Source organism: Suricata suricatta, chromosome 13 (genome assembly GCF_006229205.1).
Source record: "Suricata suricatta isolate VVHF042 chromosome 13, meerkat_22Aug2017_6uvM2_HiC, whole genome shotgun sequence".
In the NCBI taxonomy this organism is placed as follows: domain Eukaryota; kingdom Metazoa; phylum Chordata; class Mammalia; order Carnivora; family Herpestidae; genus Suricata; species Suricata suricatta.
The window spans coordinates 11,925,267-11,944,890 of record NC_043712.1 but is presented as its reverse complement, the minus strand read 5'-3'; the positions used below and the strand labels follow the sequence as shown (position 1 = coordinate 11,944,890).

The 19,624-nt window shown below is 38.0% G+C and overlaps 2 protein-coding genes across 2 annotated transcripts in view; one reads left to right on the top strand and one right to left on the bottom strand.

Moving 5' to 3' along the window:
- The window catches only part of LOC115276015 (olfactory receptor 1J4-like), a 39,615-nt gene extending 35,414 nt beyond the window's left edge, over positions 1-4,201 (top strand). The window contains exon 2 of the mRNA XM_029919747.1: positions 3,247-4,201. Within this exon, the coding sequence (XP_029775607.1) occupies positions 3,260-4,201 (942 nt within the window). The 5' untranslated portion in view covers positions 3,247-3,259. The remainder of the gene's footprint in view (positions 1-3,246) is intronic.
- Positions 1-19,624, bottom strand: part of LOC115275853 (olfactory receptor 1J4-like) — a 97,709-nt gene that overhangs the window by 46,276 nt on the left and 31,809 nt on the right. The window contains exon 2 of the mRNA XM_029919620.1: positions 2,862-2,870. Within this exon, the coding sequence (XP_029775480.1) occupies positions 2,862-2,870 (9 nt within the window). The remainder of the gene's footprint in view (positions 1-2,861; positions 2,871-19,624) is intronic.

Sequence of the window (19,624 nt, the reverse complement as noted above, 5' to 3'; positions counted from 1 at the left end):
CTCTGAACAATTTAATTCAATTCTATAACAGTCAGATTTTCAGTGTGAAGTGGGGATAGTGGGGTTAGTACCTTCCTCATGAACTTGTGAGGATTGCCTGAGACAATCTATCTGAAGTTCTTCTCAGAGCTCTTGGTACATGAAAATGTCCATATGTGTTAGGGTTTATCACTAACAACTTTTTAATCTCAAAGCATTTGAGCATGAGGAAATTATTTTTTAATATAGTTTATAGTATAGTTGGTTTCCATAAAACACCTAGTGCTCATCCCAACAAGTGCCCTCCTCCATGCCCATCACCCATTTCACCCTCTCCCTCACCTTCTACACTTTCAACTAGAGATGAGTATAGGTAAGAGAGAGCCCAAACACAGCACCTTAGTTTTGTTTCTGTGTTACTTTGTGTTTCTGTTTTTGTGCCTAACACACTCACATATGTGTGGGACATAGCAATATGTCTATGCACTCGACCTAAGGAAACAGCACAAGAGTCTGATTCTTCTCTTGTCTCAGTCCTAGACATAAACAGGAAGCTCTAATCAAAGTCCTCTTTATGCTAAGTTAGTGGTAATCTGTCCATGTGGTTTGAAGGCTACTGAATTTCTCCAGGGCCCCAAATTTTCTTCATTGACTTTCAGTGATTTCCACATTTCCACTTTGAGTAACACGGTGTAGTTAATTCTGGAACCTTGTCTAGTTACTCAGATGACACTGAATTCTGATGTAACTCCTCAGTCCAATAGTATTTATAACATCTTAATTCCTTAGCCACCTCACTGGGCAAATTCTCATGTCACTCACATTGAATATATGCTTAGAACGCAGCCATTTTGGGGGCATCTGAGTGGCTCAGTTGGTTAAGCATACAACTTTGTCTCAGGTCATGATCTCACAGTTCATGAGCTTGAGCCTTGCATTTGGGCTCTCTATTGTAAGGACAGAGCCCACTTCATATCCTCTGTGCCCCTCTCTATCTCCCCCTCCCTGCTGGTTCTCTCTCTCTCTTAAAAAAAAAAAAAGAACTCAGCCATTTTGAAGTACTGGAGATAGAAGGGGAGAGAAAGGATAGCAAACACGAAGAAGTCATTTATTGACAAATTTATTCAAAATGCGGTAAGTCAATTGCTATGGATGAAGTAATCATCAGGGTCCATGGTCTGGGCCTTCCCGGTTGCCCTGAATGTGTAGGAGAGACCACAGAAGTAGACACACATTTTCAATAAGCTATTTGATCTTGATTGATGGTCTATTCATATTTCTGTTATCTTTAATTCCTGACCTGTGATCTTGGTTACTCATCCTGTCAAAACAGTGAGTTTATTTATTTTATTTTTGGGTCACCCTCCTATTTATTTATTTATTTATTTATTTATAAAATAGTTTATTTTTAAGTAACCTCTACACCTAATGTGGGGTTTAAACTCACAACCTTGAGATCAAGAGTCTCATGCTCTCTACAACTGAGCTAGCAAGACACACTTTGACTGCTATCTTTAGTCAATAATTTATTAACTATTGTTCATATATTTACCAACTTAAGTTTTTTAATTTTGGTGAAATATGCATAACATAAAATTTACTATTTAAGGAATTTTTAAGTGTGCAGTTCGGTGGCATTAAGTACATTTACACCATCACCACCATCTACTTCCAGAACTTTTTTATCTTCTCAAACTGAAACGGTATACATTGAACAATAATTTCTCATTTCCCTTCTCCCTAACTGCTGGCCACCACCATTCTACTTTGTCTCTATAAATTTGACTATCTAGGAGCTCATGTAAATGGGGTCATACAGTATTTATACTTTGGTGACTGACTTATTTTAGTCAGCTAATGTCAAGGTTCATCCATGCTGCAGCATATGCCATGATTTCCTTCTTTCCATTTCATTGTATGTACATACCACATTGCGTTTATCCGTTCATTTATCAATGGCCGTCATGAATAATGTTGCTTTGAGAAAGAAGGAAATCATGTCATTCACAGCAACGTGGATGAAACTGGACAGAGAAGTCAGTCAGAGAAGGACAGATGTCATATGTTTTCACTCATGTGTGGATCTTGAGGAACTTAACAGAAGGCCATGTGGGAAGGGAAGGGGGAAAAATGTTACCAACAGAGAGGGAGGGAGGCAAACCACAAGAGACTCTTAAATACAAAGAACAAACTGAGGGTAGATGAGGGGGGTGGAGGCAAGAGGAAAATGGGTGATGGGCATTGAAAAGGACACTTGTTGGAATGAGCACTTGGTGTTGTATGTAAGCCAATTTGACAATAAATTATATTCATAAAAAATGAATAATGCTGCTTTGAAAGTGGGTGTACAAATATTTGTTTGAGAACCTCATTTCAATTGTTTTGGATATATACCCAGAGGTGGAACTTCTGGATTATATGGTAATTCTTTGTTTAATATTTTGAGGAACTGTCATAGTTGTTTTTCATAGTTACTGCACCATTTTATGTGTACCAGCAACACACAAGTGTTCCAATTTCTCCACATCCTCACCAAGACTAATTTTCTTCCTTCTTTCCTTCGTTCCTTCCTTCCTTTGTTTCTTCCTTCCTTCTTTCCTTCCTCACTCCCTCCATTTTTTTCTTTTCTTTTCTCTTCTTTTTCTTTCCTCTTATTTTCTTTTTGATGATAGATATTCTAATGGTGTGAAGTGAGTTTATGTATTGAGGACCTATTATTGTACATGGTATGTTTCTTTAATCTTCTCAATGCTTTAAATGGCAAGGATGTGTATGTGTGTATGTGATAAAGAGAGAGACAAAAGAAGAGACAGAGACAGAGAGGGCAAGAAACAATCAGGATAAGCAAAAACCAGATGCAAGCTCCCGAGCAGTGTGGCTACGGAGCCATGCTCTTCATCATGGCTGTGAGGCTGCTCACTGGAATGTGGGCTCCCCAGAGGAAGGGACTTATTTATTACTTTCTTCCTAGTGCCTATCACAGTGTCTCCACATGTGTACAAAACAAAATAAAAAAAGAATGAGTTGTTCTTGATTTTGACTGAAGAGTTTGATGTTCTGTACTTTCTCCAAGTGACTATGTCAGGGTTCAGACAAATCTCATTGCATCCCTCTCACCAGACTGGATAAGCCATCCATATGGGAATTGCAAGGCAATATTTGCCTGAATGCTGACAGTTACTTGGAGAAAATATTTGACTATACAGTAATTGCTATGCTTAGTATTTTTAAGTACTTGACATTTCCCATTTCTCTTTATTCCCAAAGGAGAGAAAGCAGCATGAGGAGAGAGAACCAGAGCAGCATGTCCAAGTTCCTCCTCCTGGGGCTCCCCATCCGCCCAGAGCAGCAGGGCGTGTTCTTCGCCCTGTTCCTGGGCATGTACCTGACCACGGTGCTGGGGAACCTGCTCATCGTGCTGCTCATCAGACTGGACTCTCGCCTCCACACCCCCATGTACTTCTTCCTCAGCCACTTGGCCTTCACTGATGTTTCCTTTTCATCTGTCACTGTCCCAAAGATGCTGATGAACATGCAGACTCAGGATCTATCGATCTCCTATCCAGGATGTGTTTCACAGATGTATTTTTATATACTTTTCGGTTGTGTTGATAATCTCCTTCTCGCAGTGATGGCATATGATAGATATGTAGCCATCTGTCACCCTCTATACTACACCACCATCATGAAGGAGGATCTGTGTGCACTGTTGGTGGCTGGCTCCTGGATTCTCTCCTGTGGCAGTGCCCTCTTACACACCCTCCTCCTGACCCAGGTGTCCTTCTGTGCTGACAACATCATTCCCCACTTTTTCTGTAGCCTCCCCATCCTACTCAGGCTGTCCTGTTCAAACACCTCTCTTAATAAGCTGGTCATCGTTACTGCAGGAGCTGCAGTTGTCATTTTCCCATTGACTGGCATCCTGGTCTCTTATGGGCGCATTGGGGCTTCTATTCTGAAGGTCCCCTCTACCAAAGGTATCTGCAAAGCTTTGTCCACCTGTGGCTCCCACCTCTCTGTAGTGTCTCTATTCTATGGAACAATTATGGCACTGTACTTTTCCTCCTCATCGAGCAATTCCAATGACAAAGACATGATTGCCTCACTGATGTATACAGTGGTCACTCCTATGTTGAACCCCTTCATCTACAGCCTAAGAAACAGAGACATGAAATCGGCTCTGGAGATCTTTTTCAGAAACAACATCCTTTTCACCAAGTGAGAATCACCTAATTGTATCATTTTACCCACTGACCTTGTTAAAGATGACTTCTTGCAAAATTGTTTGTTGACTACCCATGTTTCTTGCATTTTCCCAATTACTCTTTAAATGGGCAGTTATATTATAGGACCTGACTTCTTTCACTTTGGTCATATCTAGCTTTTAATTATAACTCACAGTTTCTATTGTTGAAGTAAATGAGATATAAACCAGCTCCTCATTTCCTGTTTCTTGTCCACAAATATTCAGCCAGGTTTCTAATGTTTAGTTTTAGAAAGTCCAGAATGTTTACCTTTTTAATGCAGTAGTTAGATAGTTAGGTGCTTTTGATGGTTTGCTAAAACTTAAATGAACTTTTATTTGATTGTGCCTGTGACCAGAAGTTAATAGGGAGCATAGAGGAGTCAATCCAATTACCAAATTTCTTCATGCTAGGAAGATTATGATTTTCCCCTCTAAGTTGGATTTTTGTGGTAAAAACAGCCTCTATATCCCTGATTAATTTTAATCTGGGAAAATATGTGTTGTCTTACTCCCAAACTGAGAGCTTCTACTTATAAGAAGGAAAAGATATATGTGTGAATTCATAATTCACACACACAAAAATATTTACCATAACTACTATATGCTAGGTAATTTTCCAAGCTCTGGGCATACAAGTTAAAAAAGAGAAAGACCTAAAAATCGATTCCCATGTAGAGTTTACATTCCAGCATTCCTGACCCCACTCATCATGCTCCTTTCTTTCCATAACAGTTTTCAACCTTCTAATACACCATGAACTTTACTTATTTCCCTTATTGTCATTGTTTCCTTACTAGCATGTAAGCTGTGTGGGAGATGAGTTTTTGTATCTGAAATAAATGCATAAATTCTAAGTTTTGTTTGCAGATAAAAACTGCTCTAGGTAAAGGAAGCATTAAAGAGAGGGAACAATATGATTTATCTCATAAGTGGAATCTAAAAAAAGAAAGAAAGAAATGAATAAACTAACAAAAACCAGAATCTAACGTATAAACACAGAGAACAAACTGATGGTTGCCAGAGGGGAGACGGGGCAGGTAGAGGGAAGATGGGTCAAAGGGAGTGGGAGAAACAGCCCTCCAGTTATGGAATCAATAAGACATAGGAACAAAAGGCAGAGCATAAGGAATATAGTCAATGGCAATGTAACAGAACAGGTGGTAGCTATACTTACAGTAAACATGGCATCATGTGTAAACTTGTTGAATCACTATGTTGTGCAACTGAAATTAATGTAGTATTGTGTGTCAGCTATACTCAGATAAAAAAGGAGGGAGGGAATGAGAGTTCTGGTGGGGGCTGCTTTATAATTCAATGCTATGTGGTCAAGGTAGAGCTCACTAGAAAGGTAAAACTAAGACATTAGTGAGGACGGGTAAGTGAGCCATGGGGATTTCTGAGGAAAAAGCATACTAACCATGAAGATCAGCAACTAGAAATACTCTGAGGTCAGATGGTACCAGGCCTATTCCAGGAACGTTAAATGGACCTCTATAGCTATACAGGGATGAGTGGGTGGTGGGTGGTAGATGATAAGTTTAGAGATACCAGAGAACCAGATTTGTAAGGCACCTCAGGTCATAGTAAGTGTATTGATTAGTCAAAGTTCTCCAGATAAATAGAACTAAGAGAGTTTGTGTGTGTTTGTGGGAGAGAGGGGTGTGGAGGGAAGTTTTAAAGAATTAGCTCATATGATTATGGAGGCTAGTAAGTCCCAAATCTGGAGGGTGACAGGACCACCAGAGAAATGTTTCAGTTTGAACCCAAAGGCAGTTTTCTGGCAGAATTACTTCTTTGTGGGAAGTCAGACTTAAAGCCCTACAGACTGGATGAGGCCCATCTGCAGTATGGAAGCAATCTGCTCCAAATCTGCTGATAAAAAGAAAATGAGCAAGAGGGAGGCAAACCATATAAGACTCTTAAATTCAGAGAACAAACTGAGGGTTGCTGGAGGAGAGATGGTGGGGGGATGGGCTAAATAGATGATGGGCATTAGGGAGGGCAACTGTTGGGGTGAGTACTGGGTGTTATATGTAAGTAATGAATCATTAAATTATACTCCTGAAACTAGCACTACACTATATGTTAACTAACTTGAATTTAAATTTTAAAAAATGTTAATCCCATTTAAAAAATGCCTTCATAGAAACATCTAGAATAGTGTTTGACTAAATATCTGGGTAGTGTCACCTAGCCAAGTGGACACATAAAATTAACCACATTAGTAGTTTCATTTTTAGTGTGAGTGTTTGGGGAATCCATTGGAAGCTATTCAATAGAGGAATGGCAAGATTCTTTTGATGTTGGTATACACCCATGAAACTATCTAAGATAAACCATCATGACAATAAAGTTTCCTCTGCTTACCCTCCTGCTCCTCTTTGTTCCTCTGATCTGTCCCCAGGGCAACTACTGATCTTTTTTTTTTTATTATTCACATTAATTCCCATTTTCTAGAAGTTTATCTAAATGGAATCATCCAGTATGTATTCTTTTGCTGCTGCCCTCTTTCACTCACCATAAGCATTTTGAGATTCATCCATGTACCAATTTTTATCAATAGTTCATTCTTTTTATTGCTGAGCTGTATTTTATTATAAGGCTGTCCTACAACCTTTCTGTCCATTTGCCTGTTGATGGATGTTTAGAGTGGTTCAAGTTTTGGACTATTAAATAAAGCTGTTATAAACATTTTTTGTATTTTTATTTTTGTATTTTATTTTGTATTTTGTATTTTTATAGACATCTACATTTTTTTTTCCTTTGGGCAAATACCTAGTAATATGCTACCTATATACTTAACTTTTAAAGAACTTGTCAAAATATTTTTCAAAGAGATAGTGTCATTTTACATTGCCACCAGCAGTGTATGAGAGTTACAGTTCTTTCATATCTTGAATGACACTGAATAGCAGTAGTCTTTCTAATTTTAGACATTCTAATAGGTGTATAGTGGTATCTTATTGCAGTTTTAATTTGTTTTACTTATTAATAATGATGTCAAGCACATTCTCGTGTGTTTATTTGCCATCCTCAAGTCTCCATTGGTGAAGAGTCTGGTCAAATGATTTTCCCATTTTTAAAGTTTTTATTTAAATTCCAGTTTAATTCTAATATTAGTTTCAGGTGTACAATATACTGATTCAACACTTCCATACAACATCTGGTGCTTATCACAAGTGCACTGGTTAATTTTCATCCCATATTTAACCCATCTCCTCACCCACCTCTCCTCTGCTAACCATCAGATTGTTCTCTTTAGTTAAAAGTCTGTTTCTTGCTTTGACTCGTTCTCATTTTTTTCCTTTGCTTTTTTGTTTTGTTTCTTAAGTTCCACATATGAGCAAAACCATATGGTATTTGTCTGTCTCTGTCTGACTTATTTCATTTAGCATTATACTCTCTAGCTCCATCCATGTCACTGCAAATGGCAAGATTTCATTCTTTTTTGTGGCTGAATAATATTCCATTGATAGAGCAATAATATTCCTTAAGTCTGTCTTCTGTCAGGCATTCTCTGGAAAGTCAGCATCCTGGGGGAAGATGCCCTGTGTGTCCTATTCATTCTTCTATCTCCAATTAGTAGCACAGTGCTAGGAACATAGTAGATCAAAAACAAATAAGAATGAATTTGCTCTGGTTTCCACTGAAAGGAATAATGTTGGGCATTAAGGGTGAATCTCATGCTTTGGGAACACTAGGGAATGATTGAAATTCAGGCTGTTATTATTTTTTTTCAGGAGAAAATAAGAAATGATAATGGTGGCCATTATCAACTTCCAAAGTGTTGACATTTCCCTATCCCCTTACTCCCAGTAGACAGAAAAGCAGAATGTGGAGGGAGAGCAAGAGCACCATGCTCCTCTTCCTGGGCTCCCCCATAAGGCTGGAGCAACAGGACGTGTTCTCCGTTCTGTCCCTGGGCATGTACCTGACCACGGTGCTGGGGAACCTGCTCATCCTGCTCATCAGGCTGGACTCTCACCTCCACACCCCCATGTACTTCTTCCTCAGCCACTTGGTCCTCATAGATGTCTCCTTTTTATCTGTCACCATTCCAGAGATGCTGATAAATATGTATACTCAAGATCGATCTACCCCATATGCAGTGTGTGTAACACAGATGTATTTTTTCACATTTTTTTGGTATTGACAGTCTCCTTCCTGCAGTGGTGGCATGTAACACATATGTGCCCATCTGCCATCTATACAACACCACCATCGTGTGAGAAAACCTGCATGTCTCACCAGTAGCTGTGTCCTGGTTATTCTCATGTAGCGGCACATCGTCCCATGCTCTCACTGTCCCTCATTTCTTTCATGATCTTGCTGTTCTGCTCAAGTTGTCCTGCTCTGACACTTCCATCAATGAGTCGGTCATCTTCACTTCCCGGTGGGGGTATGGGAATCATTATACCACTGACTGGCATCCTGGTCTGTTATGTCTGCATTGGGGTCTTCATCCTGAGGGTTCACTCTACCAAAGGATCTGTAAAGCCTTGTCCACTTGCGGCTCCCACCTCTCTGTGGTATTTCTATTCCACCAGAAAATTATGGTTCTGTGCATTTTTCCTATGATGAAACAACTCCAATGAAAAGACACAATTGCTTCAGTGATGTACACAGTGGTTACCCCAATGCTGGACCCCTTCATCTACAGCCTGAGGAACAGGGACATGAAAGGGAGTCTGGGAGGACTTTTTAAGAGGGAGATCTTTTTCTCCAAGTGACAATCACCTCACCTCAGTTCCTAGTTCACCAAATGGCACTGTCAGAGATTCTTCCTTGGAATACTATGCAGAGGACCATCCTTGTTGCTGGCACCCTCTCCACTTCTCTGTTTCCAGATTATTTGCTTTGACAGTTCCTCCTGTTTGTTCTCCCTAAAATCAATGAGTTAATTTAAATCTCTGGGCACAAACACCTCAAGTGATACTTTGTGGTAACCATCTGCATTCTGTGAACCAAACTTCTTTTTACTTTATTTTATACCCCTTTGGTTTCCTTAAGCCTTGGGATTTGGCACATACAGAAACACCCTTATCTCAATTGTCTTCAAAGCACCAAACTTACTTTAAGTCAGGAGAAGGAATTTTCCTTAACAATTGCAGTATTGCCTCTTACTCATAAATAGACCAAAACAAAAAAAAATCCTTGATTTCCTCTTTAAGGAAAAAGCCATTTGACTGCAAATTTATTTGCTATTTTGGATCTGTTAAAAATTTATAAGCTGTATCTTCTCATTTGTTACATTTCTGATGCCTATGTTGAAGAATTTTGATGTCAAATGTGATGTAGTTTGGAAATGTCAAGTCTTTATGTGGACTTCATATGAATTTATACGAACATTTGTGAACCTTAATGGTGTAGATAATCAGAACACCTTTAAAATGGCTGTATAAAATTAATAATTGATACTTTAGGAATCTGCTCTTAGTTTCACTTTCAATTCTTAAAAAAATTTTTTTTAGAGTTTAAAATTACAATTTAACTCCAAGCTTTAAGATAGGCAAATTCAGAGTGCTGGCTTACCATTTGGAGTAGCTGACTAACTAAATGCTTCATATGGTTTCTCAAAATCTAAATACAATACAAAATTTCTGGCAGGTGTTTCTAAAGTGCAGCAGAGGTTGAGAACACCTGAATTAAGTGCTTCAGAGCAACATGTGTAACTGAATCAAGAAATCCACTGGAATAAACTAGCTTTTCCTTGGCTGAATTGTGAGTCCCTCATTGGCTGGCTTGTTGCTGGGGTAGGAGAACAACTTTCTTCTCCTGATGGGCCTTGTAAAGTGGTATCCACTTGCAAGATTCACAAGGAACTCTCCCTGTTGGGGTCTGCAATTGATGACAAGGGGTAGGATGTGACAGCTCCCCCTTCTGTCTTCTAGATTTCATTTTAAGTGAGATTTCTTTTTACTAATATTCACTAAACCACCTCTGCTAACACCTGGATTATGGATTTTTAGCATCTACACTGTGAGAGAATAAATTTCTGTTTTTTAAAAGATGCATATCCTGAAAATAATATCTACACTGACCCTGGGAATGTTATAGGTAATTGATATGATATAACCCAGGAGGAAAATCCTGTCAACATTTTCCAGCACAATGAGAGAAACTCTTAGCCTTGGAGGCTGTGTAGATAATAAAACATGGACCAAATATAAAGAACCATCCCTTCGTGAGACACTGGAATAGTGCAGATGTCTCTCTAATCGCCCATCCTTTAGATTATAAATGGATGGAAAAACCTCATTCTTCCAAAGGAATATTCTCTGAAATATGAAAATAAAGAAAAAGTGTCTTTTCATGTTAAATTTTGCTGTGAAATACACTTGTGTGGAAAGTCTTCCCTGGTGTGAAGATTGTTCAATTAAGATAATGAAAGAAAGGTCTCAATGGGAATATCTCTGTTGTCCAAGGGGACTCCTGCTGATTTCTTATTTCTTTGCTTTCACTTACACTTTTATTGGGATGTAATCAACATACAGGCTTTAAATGTTCAACTTAATATATTATGATGTATATACATGAAGTCATCAGCACAATCAAGACCACAAACATATCCATCACTCTCAAAAGGCACCCTCATATGCTTTTCTAAACCTACCCTCCTTCTCCTTTTTGAAAAAATTGTTTTATTTATTGTTGGGGCAGTGAGAGTGCTAGCAGCAGGGGAGGGGGAGAGAGGGGGGGGGGACACAGGATCTGAAGCAGGCTCCAGGCTCTGAGATGTCAGCACAGAGCCTGACATGGGGCTCGAACCCATGGACTATGAGATCATTACCTGAGCCAAAGTCAGACACTTAACTGACTGAGCCATCCAGGCACCCCAGCATTTTAAGGATGTTGATTCATTGTCTTGTGATTTGAATTACTTCCAATGAGAAATTTGCTGTTTTTCTTGCCCTTCTTCAAAATGCATCTTTTTCTTCCAAGTCTGCTCTCACGATTTTATTTTTATTACTGGTTTTCAAGTAATTTGATTATGATGTTCTTCATCATAGCTTTTTACATTTTTTTAGAAAACATCTTTTTTTGAGGTATAATTGTCATACAAAAAGTTGTAGATATTTCATGTGTACAAATTGATGAGTTTAGAGGTATGTATACAGTCATGAAATCATCACCACAATCTTTGCCATAAAGATATCCACCCTAAACAAAATATTAGCAAAGTAAATTCAACAATGCATTAAATGGAATACACACCAAGATTGGAATGGGATTTATTCCAGGGAGACAGAATGATACAACACTTGTAAATCAATGTGACACACCACATTACTAAAATAAAGGCATATGATCATCTCAATAGATGCAGAAAAAGCATTTGAAAAAATTCAACATTCAATTTTGTTAAAATTCTCAATGAAATGGGTATAGAGAAAATGTACCTCAACATAATAAAGGCAAGATTTATAAACCTATAGTTAACATTATGCACAATGGTAAAAAGCTGAAAGCTTTCCTTTAGGACTAGGAACAAGACAAAGATACCCACTTTCACCACTTTTATAGTATTAGAAGTCCTAGCCAGAGCAATTAGGCAAGGTAAAGGTATTCTGACGAAAAGGGAAAAAGTGAAACTGTCACTATTTGCAGATGGCATAATATTATATATAAAAAACCCTAAGGACTCCACCAAAAAACTCTTAGAACTAACTAGTAAATGAATTCAGTAAGGTTTCATGATATAAAATTAATATACAAAAACAATGTTGTTTCTATATACTAATAGCAAATTATCAAAAAGAGAACATTTTAAAAAATCCCACTTACAATTGCATCAAAAAGAATAAAATGCCTAGGAATAAATTTAAGCAAGATGGTGAAAGACCTATACACTGAAAACTATGACATTGATGAAAGAAATTTAAGAAGACACAAATAAATGGAAAGGTATCTCATGCTCATGGATTGGAAGACTCAATATTGTTAAAATGCCCATACTAGCCAAAGCAATAAATAGATTCAATGCAATCCTGATGGCATTTTTCACATAACTAGAACAAAGAATCCTAAAATTTGTACAGAACCACAAAAGACCTTGAATAGCCATACAATCTTGAGAACGAACAAAGCTGGAGGCATGACACCTCCTAATTTCAAACTGTATTATAAAGCTATTATTGGCATAAAAATAGACCCCCATAGGTCAATGGGACAGAACAGAGAGCCGGGAAGATAACCCATGCAAATATCATCAGTTGTTTTATGGCAAAAGAGCCAAGAATAAACAATGGGAAAGGAACAGTCTTTTCAATAAATGGTGTTAGGAAAACTGGATAGTTACATGCAAAAGAGTAAAATGGATCATTATCTTATGGCATACACAAAAATTAACTCAAATGGATTAAAGACTCTAACATAAGATGTGAATCCATAAAACTCCTGGTGGTAAGCTCCTGGACATTGGTTTTGGTGATAACCTTTTTTTGATTTGACACTAAAAGTGAAGCAACAAACACAAGAATAAACAAGGGGGACTACATCAAACCAAAAAGCAAACACACAGCAAAGGAAACCATCAACACATCAAAAAAGCCAACCTACTGAATGGGAGAACATATTTGCAAAGCATACATCTGATTAGGTGTTAATATCCAAAAATATATAAAGAACTCATACAACTCAATAGGAAAAAAGCAAACAATCCAATTACAAAAAGGGTAGAGGATCTGAATAGATATTTTTTCCAAGGAAGATATTCAGACGGTCAACAAGTTCATCATTAATCATCAGGAAAATGGAAACCAAAACCACACAAACACAGACAGGGATGCATTTTATCAGATTACTGGATATGATGATTAGTTAGGAAAAAAACCATAGTTTTTCAGAGTCATTTTGATAATATCTTTAATAGATATAGTTCTAATTACTAATTCAATTGGAATATTTTTCTTCCTAAAATAAAACATAATAAGGTATTTTTAATATAATTTATTATATTAAATTGGCTTACATACAACACCTAGTGCTCATCCCCAAAAGTGCCCTCCTCAGTGGTCATTACCCATTGAATTAAAGAATAACTCACCTGTTGGTATGGCTATTATCAAAAACACAAAAAATGACAAATATGTGATACAATGTAGAGAAAAAGGGAACTCTTGCACACTGTTGATGGGAATGTAAATTAGTGCAGCCACTATGGAAAACAGTAGACAGGTTTCTCAAAAAGCTAAAAGTAGAAATACCATATGATCTAGCAATTCCACCTTTGGGTATTTATCCAAAAGAAACAAACAAACAAAAAAAACCCACACGAGCTTGAAAAGGTATCTGCACTCCTATGTTTATTGCTGCATTATTTACTGTTGCTGAGACCTAGAAGCAACCTAAGTGTCCACCAATGGATACACACACACAATGGATAAAGAAAATATACACATATAATGGAATATTATTCAGTCATAAAAAGAAAGAAATTTTGCCACTTGTGACAATATGGATGGAATTTGAAGGTTTTATGCTGAGTAAAGTAAGTCACATTAAGAAAGACAAAAATTGTATAATCTTACTTATATGTGTGACTCTCCCACCAAAAAAAAATCCCCAAACAATGAACTCAGAGACAGAGAACAGACTGGTGTCTGCCAGAGGTGATGGGTGGGGTGTTGGCAAAATGAGTGAAGATAAGAAAACTTCCATTTATAAAATAAATAAGTCCTGGGAATGTAATGTGCACCATGGTTACATAGTTAATAATACTGTATTGCATATTTGAAATTACTAAGACAGTTGATCTTAAATGTTCTCATGACTAGAAAAACATAGTAACTATGCATGGTGATGAATGTTAACTAGATGTATTATGGTGATCATTTTTTAGTATACAACAAATAACAATCAATATATTATACATCCGAAACTAACATAATGTTATGTCACTTATATCTCAATAACACTTTTAAAGATAAAAGGGAAAGATACAAATATAAGAACTAAAACAGGAAGCATTATTATAGATGCTCAGATACAGAAAGGATGTTAAGAGTTTCTTATGGACCACTTTGCACTAGGGCATTTGAAGTTTTAGATCAAATAGAAAAATCCTCGAGGATACCATTTATTAAAACTGACAGAAAACACTGAAAATGGGAAAACTGATATATTAAGGGAATTAAGTTTATTATTAAAATGCTTTTTACAAAGAATCTCTAAGTCCAGATGGCTGCACTGGGAAAAGTTCCAAATATTTAAAGAGAAGATAATAGTGATAGTTAGTTCTTAATAGAAATAGAGCATACATTCCAACTTATTTTATGAGTACAATGTAACCTTGATACCAAACCTGGCAAAGGCAAAAAAGGAAAATTACAGACAAATCTCTCTCTTGAACAGGGATGCAAATGTCATAACAAAATATTAGAAAAAGAAATCTAGCAACACATAAAAAGAGTAATATAACATGATCAAGTGGGATGCATTCTAAATATGTAGAATGATTAAACATTAACAAAACTAATCAATGTAATTCACCAGGAAACACAAACTATTACAGTTATGTAATTATCTCAACAAATGCAAAAATGTGTTCAATATATTCAGCACCTGTGTGTAATAAAAACCCTTAAAAATTTAGCCAAACCTGACAAAGAACATCTATTTAAAACACCTAAAGAAAACACCGTATTTCATGATAACATAAAATAGCTTAAAAAGCTTTCTTTCAAGATTTTTATTTTTTTAAATTTTTTATAAAAAATTAATATTTTTTCCTTCTACTTCTTCCTAACCAAGGCCTTTGTATTAATATAAGAAAACTGCTGGTGTTAGCAACTAATTCATATTTTAACATTACGATCCTTTACAATATGGTTTTTTGGCCTGATTCTCAGCTATGGCCACATATGCACACATGAAATAAAGAAAAAAGTTCCTGTTTATGGTGCTCTAGAGGCACTCTGATGCTTATCTGTATTTAAAGCTTTAGGTTTTTTTGCTTATTTTGTGTATAATGCTTGGACAGTCAGCATCACCTCGCCCACCCCATAAGCATTGTGACTATTGTCTTAGCACCTCTGTGCTGTGGTCACTTGATCTTCTAATGCTCTCCCCTCCATCTCTATTCCATATCCAGCTACAACCAGTGATAATCTGAACATTCAGAATGCTATTATATCCCAAAGATTAGCAGTCTTTTCTCATCTCTCTTGTCATGAAAGTGATACATTGCTCTTCAAATATACGAGCAACTCCATCCCAGGTCCCAGGATTCTATTTAGAGAGTCTGTATCAAGGGCAATGCCTGGTATCAATTACCTTATTATGTAGACTCCTGACAGCAAATGATTATACACTCAGATGATGAGAATCAGTTACCATCCAGAGTTCTGAACAAAACTATGAAGAAACAAAAGCACTGTTGCACATGCCATGAGTGAACACTCATTCTTTTCGCGGGAACAAGAGTCCACTTGAATGAGTCATACATAGAAGAATGTAGGCAAATCAAACCCTAGCCTGGCAGGGAGGAGGGAATCTTGATCTCAGGTCTCACACGGCTTAACCTATCGGAAGCCAGAATCCAGAAGTCAAAGAAACAAAAAACTTAAGGCTGAAATAATACTGAGAAACAAGTGAAAGAACTCTAAAGTTTATTGTGTCTTAAAAAAATGTAGAAAATGGACTTTAAAAATATATTTTAAAATTCAGAGAAAATAAAAAGAAGTAAGTCATCTTGGTGGCGGTATGACCTAGTTTAACATGAAATGGGAAATCATTTGAAACAACTGAAATAAAGTGAAATGCTCCCAAGGAATATTTTCTAAATCCACTGTTTAATTAATATATGCTGTAGACTGAATGTATGCCCCCAAATCGATATATTGAAACGTAGTCCTGGGGCGCCTGGGTGGCTCAGTCGGTTAAGCGGCCAACTTTGGCTCAGGTCATGATCTCACGGTTCGTCGGTTCGAGCCCCGCATCGGGCTCTGTGCTGAGAGCTAGCTCAGAGCGTGGGGCCTGCTTCGTATTCTGTGTCTCCCTCCCTCTCTGACCCTCCCCTGCTCACGCTGTCTCTCTCTAGCTCTCAAAAATAAATTTAAAAAACATAACAAACAAACAAACAAACAAAAAAGAAACCTAGTCGCCAGTGTGATGGTATTTGGGGGTGGAGACTTTGGGAGGTGATTAGATCATAAAGTTGAGCCCCTCATGAATGGGGTTATATGAGTCATCCCAGGTAGCACCCTTGCCCCTTCCACCATATGAGGACACAACGAGAAGACAGACGGTTGTCTATGGAATAGGGAACAAGACCAAACTAGACACCCATACACCAACCTCCGGACTATGAGAAATAAATTTCTGTTGCTCATAAGCCACCCAGTCTGTGGTATTCTGTTATAGTAGCCTGGAAGGACCAAGACAGACACCCTGTGAATTTCCACCCAGATGTCCCTCAAGTACTCATTAACCTGCTAAAGAGCATCTTGGTGGCTTCCAAGTTTTGGCAATTATGAATAATACTGCTATAAACATCTGTTCAGGGTTTTGTGTGGATAAGTTTTCAACTTATCTGAATAAATACCAAGGAGTGTGATTGCAAGACCATATGATGGTAAGAGTATGTTTAGTTTTCTAAGAAATAGCCAACTGTCTTCCAAAGTGGCCGTACCATTTCACACTCCCACCAGCAATGAATGAGACCCCCTGTTGCTCCACAACCTTGCCAACATTTGGTGCTGCCAGGGTTGGATTTTGGCTTAGTGTTTTCCCCTCTTGTCTATAGAAAGGAAGCTGATACGCTGACTTCACTGATATTGAATCCCTTCTATGTGTTCAGACCTACATGCTAGACAGTTGAGCAAAGAGAATAGTCAACTAAATGTTTCTTTCTTTGGTATACCTCCACATTTTGGGGGGGTAAATGAGCCTCATCATATCTGGGGGGAAGATATATGTATTTGAAGATTGATGATTTGGGAAGCTTCTGGACTGAGAGAGAGCCTTGAGTAGGACCTAGTGTTATGCCCAGATTTTAATATCGCCCCCCAAAACCAGAGACTGCCAGGGAGGCCGAAGCACGCATGCAAAAGCAAAGGGCTTTATTACGGGCTTATATAAGCACGGGCTCACAGACTCCACCAGTGTACTGGATCCACGTGGAGTGAGCCCCAAACATGGCGGGGCAGGGCCTTTTATGAGTTTGGGAAGGGGGAGTTACAGGAAATTGTGACACAGGTACAGGGGTCCAATCAATATAGCATCACATCATTGACAGTAATTTTAACCAATTACAGAGTGGACCCAGAACCCTCAGGTAGGGCATGACTAGTCTTAACCTCCATCTTTAGGCCCGCCCCCAGAAATGTTAATGGTGTTAGCTGGCCTTCAAGGTCAGAGGGGAAACCTGAATCAGACCTGCATCCTTACACTAGAAAATCATGCATTTTTGAGGGATAGAGAGTTTCTGAGGCAGCCATCTCAGCAATTACAGTGCTGGCAGCTGTGAGTTGACATTGAGAATAATAGGGCAAAACGTGGATCTAATAAATTCTTTGCTGGAGTCTGAGATTTTCTTCTCAGATAATGGAAGTTTAATGGAAACATTCCCATTCTAATCAACTATTTTTTAAATCGGGTGCTTGGGTGGCTCAGTCGGTTAAGTGTCTCACTTCAGCTTAAGTCATGATTTCATAGTTTGTGAGTTTGACCCCTGTTTCAGGCTCTATGCTGATGGCTCAGAGCCTGGATCCTGCTTCAGATTTTGTGTCATCCTCTTTCTCTGCTCCTTCCCCACTTGTGCTCTGTCTCTCAAAAATAAATAAACATTTAAAAATAGAAAACACTCTCTTTCCCCCTTCCTCTCCCCATGGGAGGGACACAGATCAAGGGAGACTACTGAATACTGAAAACAAACCATGGACTGAAGGGGGAGGGGGCGGGAGGGAGGGGGTGATGGTCATGGTGGGGGGCACTTGTGGGGAGAAGCACTGGGTGTTATATGGAAACCAATTTGACAATAAACTATTAAAAAAAGTAGACTTTAAAAGAATTTAAATAAAATAAAATAAAATAAAACTTCATTGTATCAAAAAATAAAATAAAAATAGAAAACAACTTTTTAGAAATTTAAATCATATCTCACCTTACCCAGACATCTCTCTCTTTTTTTAAAAAAATAGTTTATTGTCAAATTGGTTTCCATATAACACCCAGTGCTCATCCCCACAAGTGCCCTCCTCCATCACCACCACCTCTTCCCCCCTCCCCCTCCCCCTTCAACCCTCAGTTCGTTTTCAGTATTCAATAGTCTCTCAAGTTTTGCGTCCCTCTCTCTCCACCTCTCTTTCCCTCTTCCCTTCCCCCCAGGTCCTCCATTAGGTTTCTCCTGTTCTCCTGTTAGACCTATCTGTGAGTGCAAACATATGGTATCTGTCCTTCTCTGCCTGACTTATTTCACTTAGCATGACACCCTCGAAGTCCATCCTTTATTGTCACGTTGGTTTCCATATAACACCCTGTGCTCTTCCCCACAGTGTCCTCCTCCATGACCATCATTCCCTTTCTCCTTTCCCCCTCCCTGTTTGGCCCTCAGTTAGTTGTTAGTATTTAAGAATTTCTCACGATTTCCCTCCTTCCCTTTCCCTAACTCTTTGACCACCCTATTTAGATCTAGACTGGGGTGCTTGGCTGGCTCAGTCTGACTAGCATGACTGTTGATCTTGGGGTTATGAGTTTGAGCCCCACAATGGGTGAAGAGATTATTAAAAATAAATAAATGAATAAACTTAAAGAAATAAAAAATATATAAATCTGAACTGCTTCATATCCCTCCCTTGCTTTGCTTTACTCCATGATACTTTCCACCAATTACCATTGCCATGAGTTTTGCTGTTTTGATTTTTGTGTGTTTGTTTGTTGTGCATTGAATTGTTTGTTTCAGTTTTTGTTTGCTTCTTCTTCTTAAATATAGGCTCTGCCAGATGATGTATCTCTATTTTATTTATTGTTGTGCTCCATAGCCTAGATTGCCATCTTTATGAAAGCTTTAATAAATATTTATCAAAAGGAACAAATGAATGAATGCATGAATGAAATAATGAAATCATTTAATAGATTTTTCATGCTTGAGACAAACCACACAGACTCTTAAATATGAGAACAAATTGAGGGGTGATGGGAGGAGGGGAAGAGGGGGAAATGGGTGATGGGCATGGAGGAGGGCACTTGTTGGGATGAGCACTAGGTGTTTTATGGAAACCAACTATACAATAAACTATATTAAAAATAATTTCCTCATGCTTAACTGCTCTGAGATTAAAAAGTTATTAGTGATAAAACCTAAGACATATGGACATTTTCATGTACCAAGAGCTGTGAGAAGAACTTCAGATAGATTGTCTCAGGCAATCCTCACAGGCTCATGAGGAAGGCACTAAC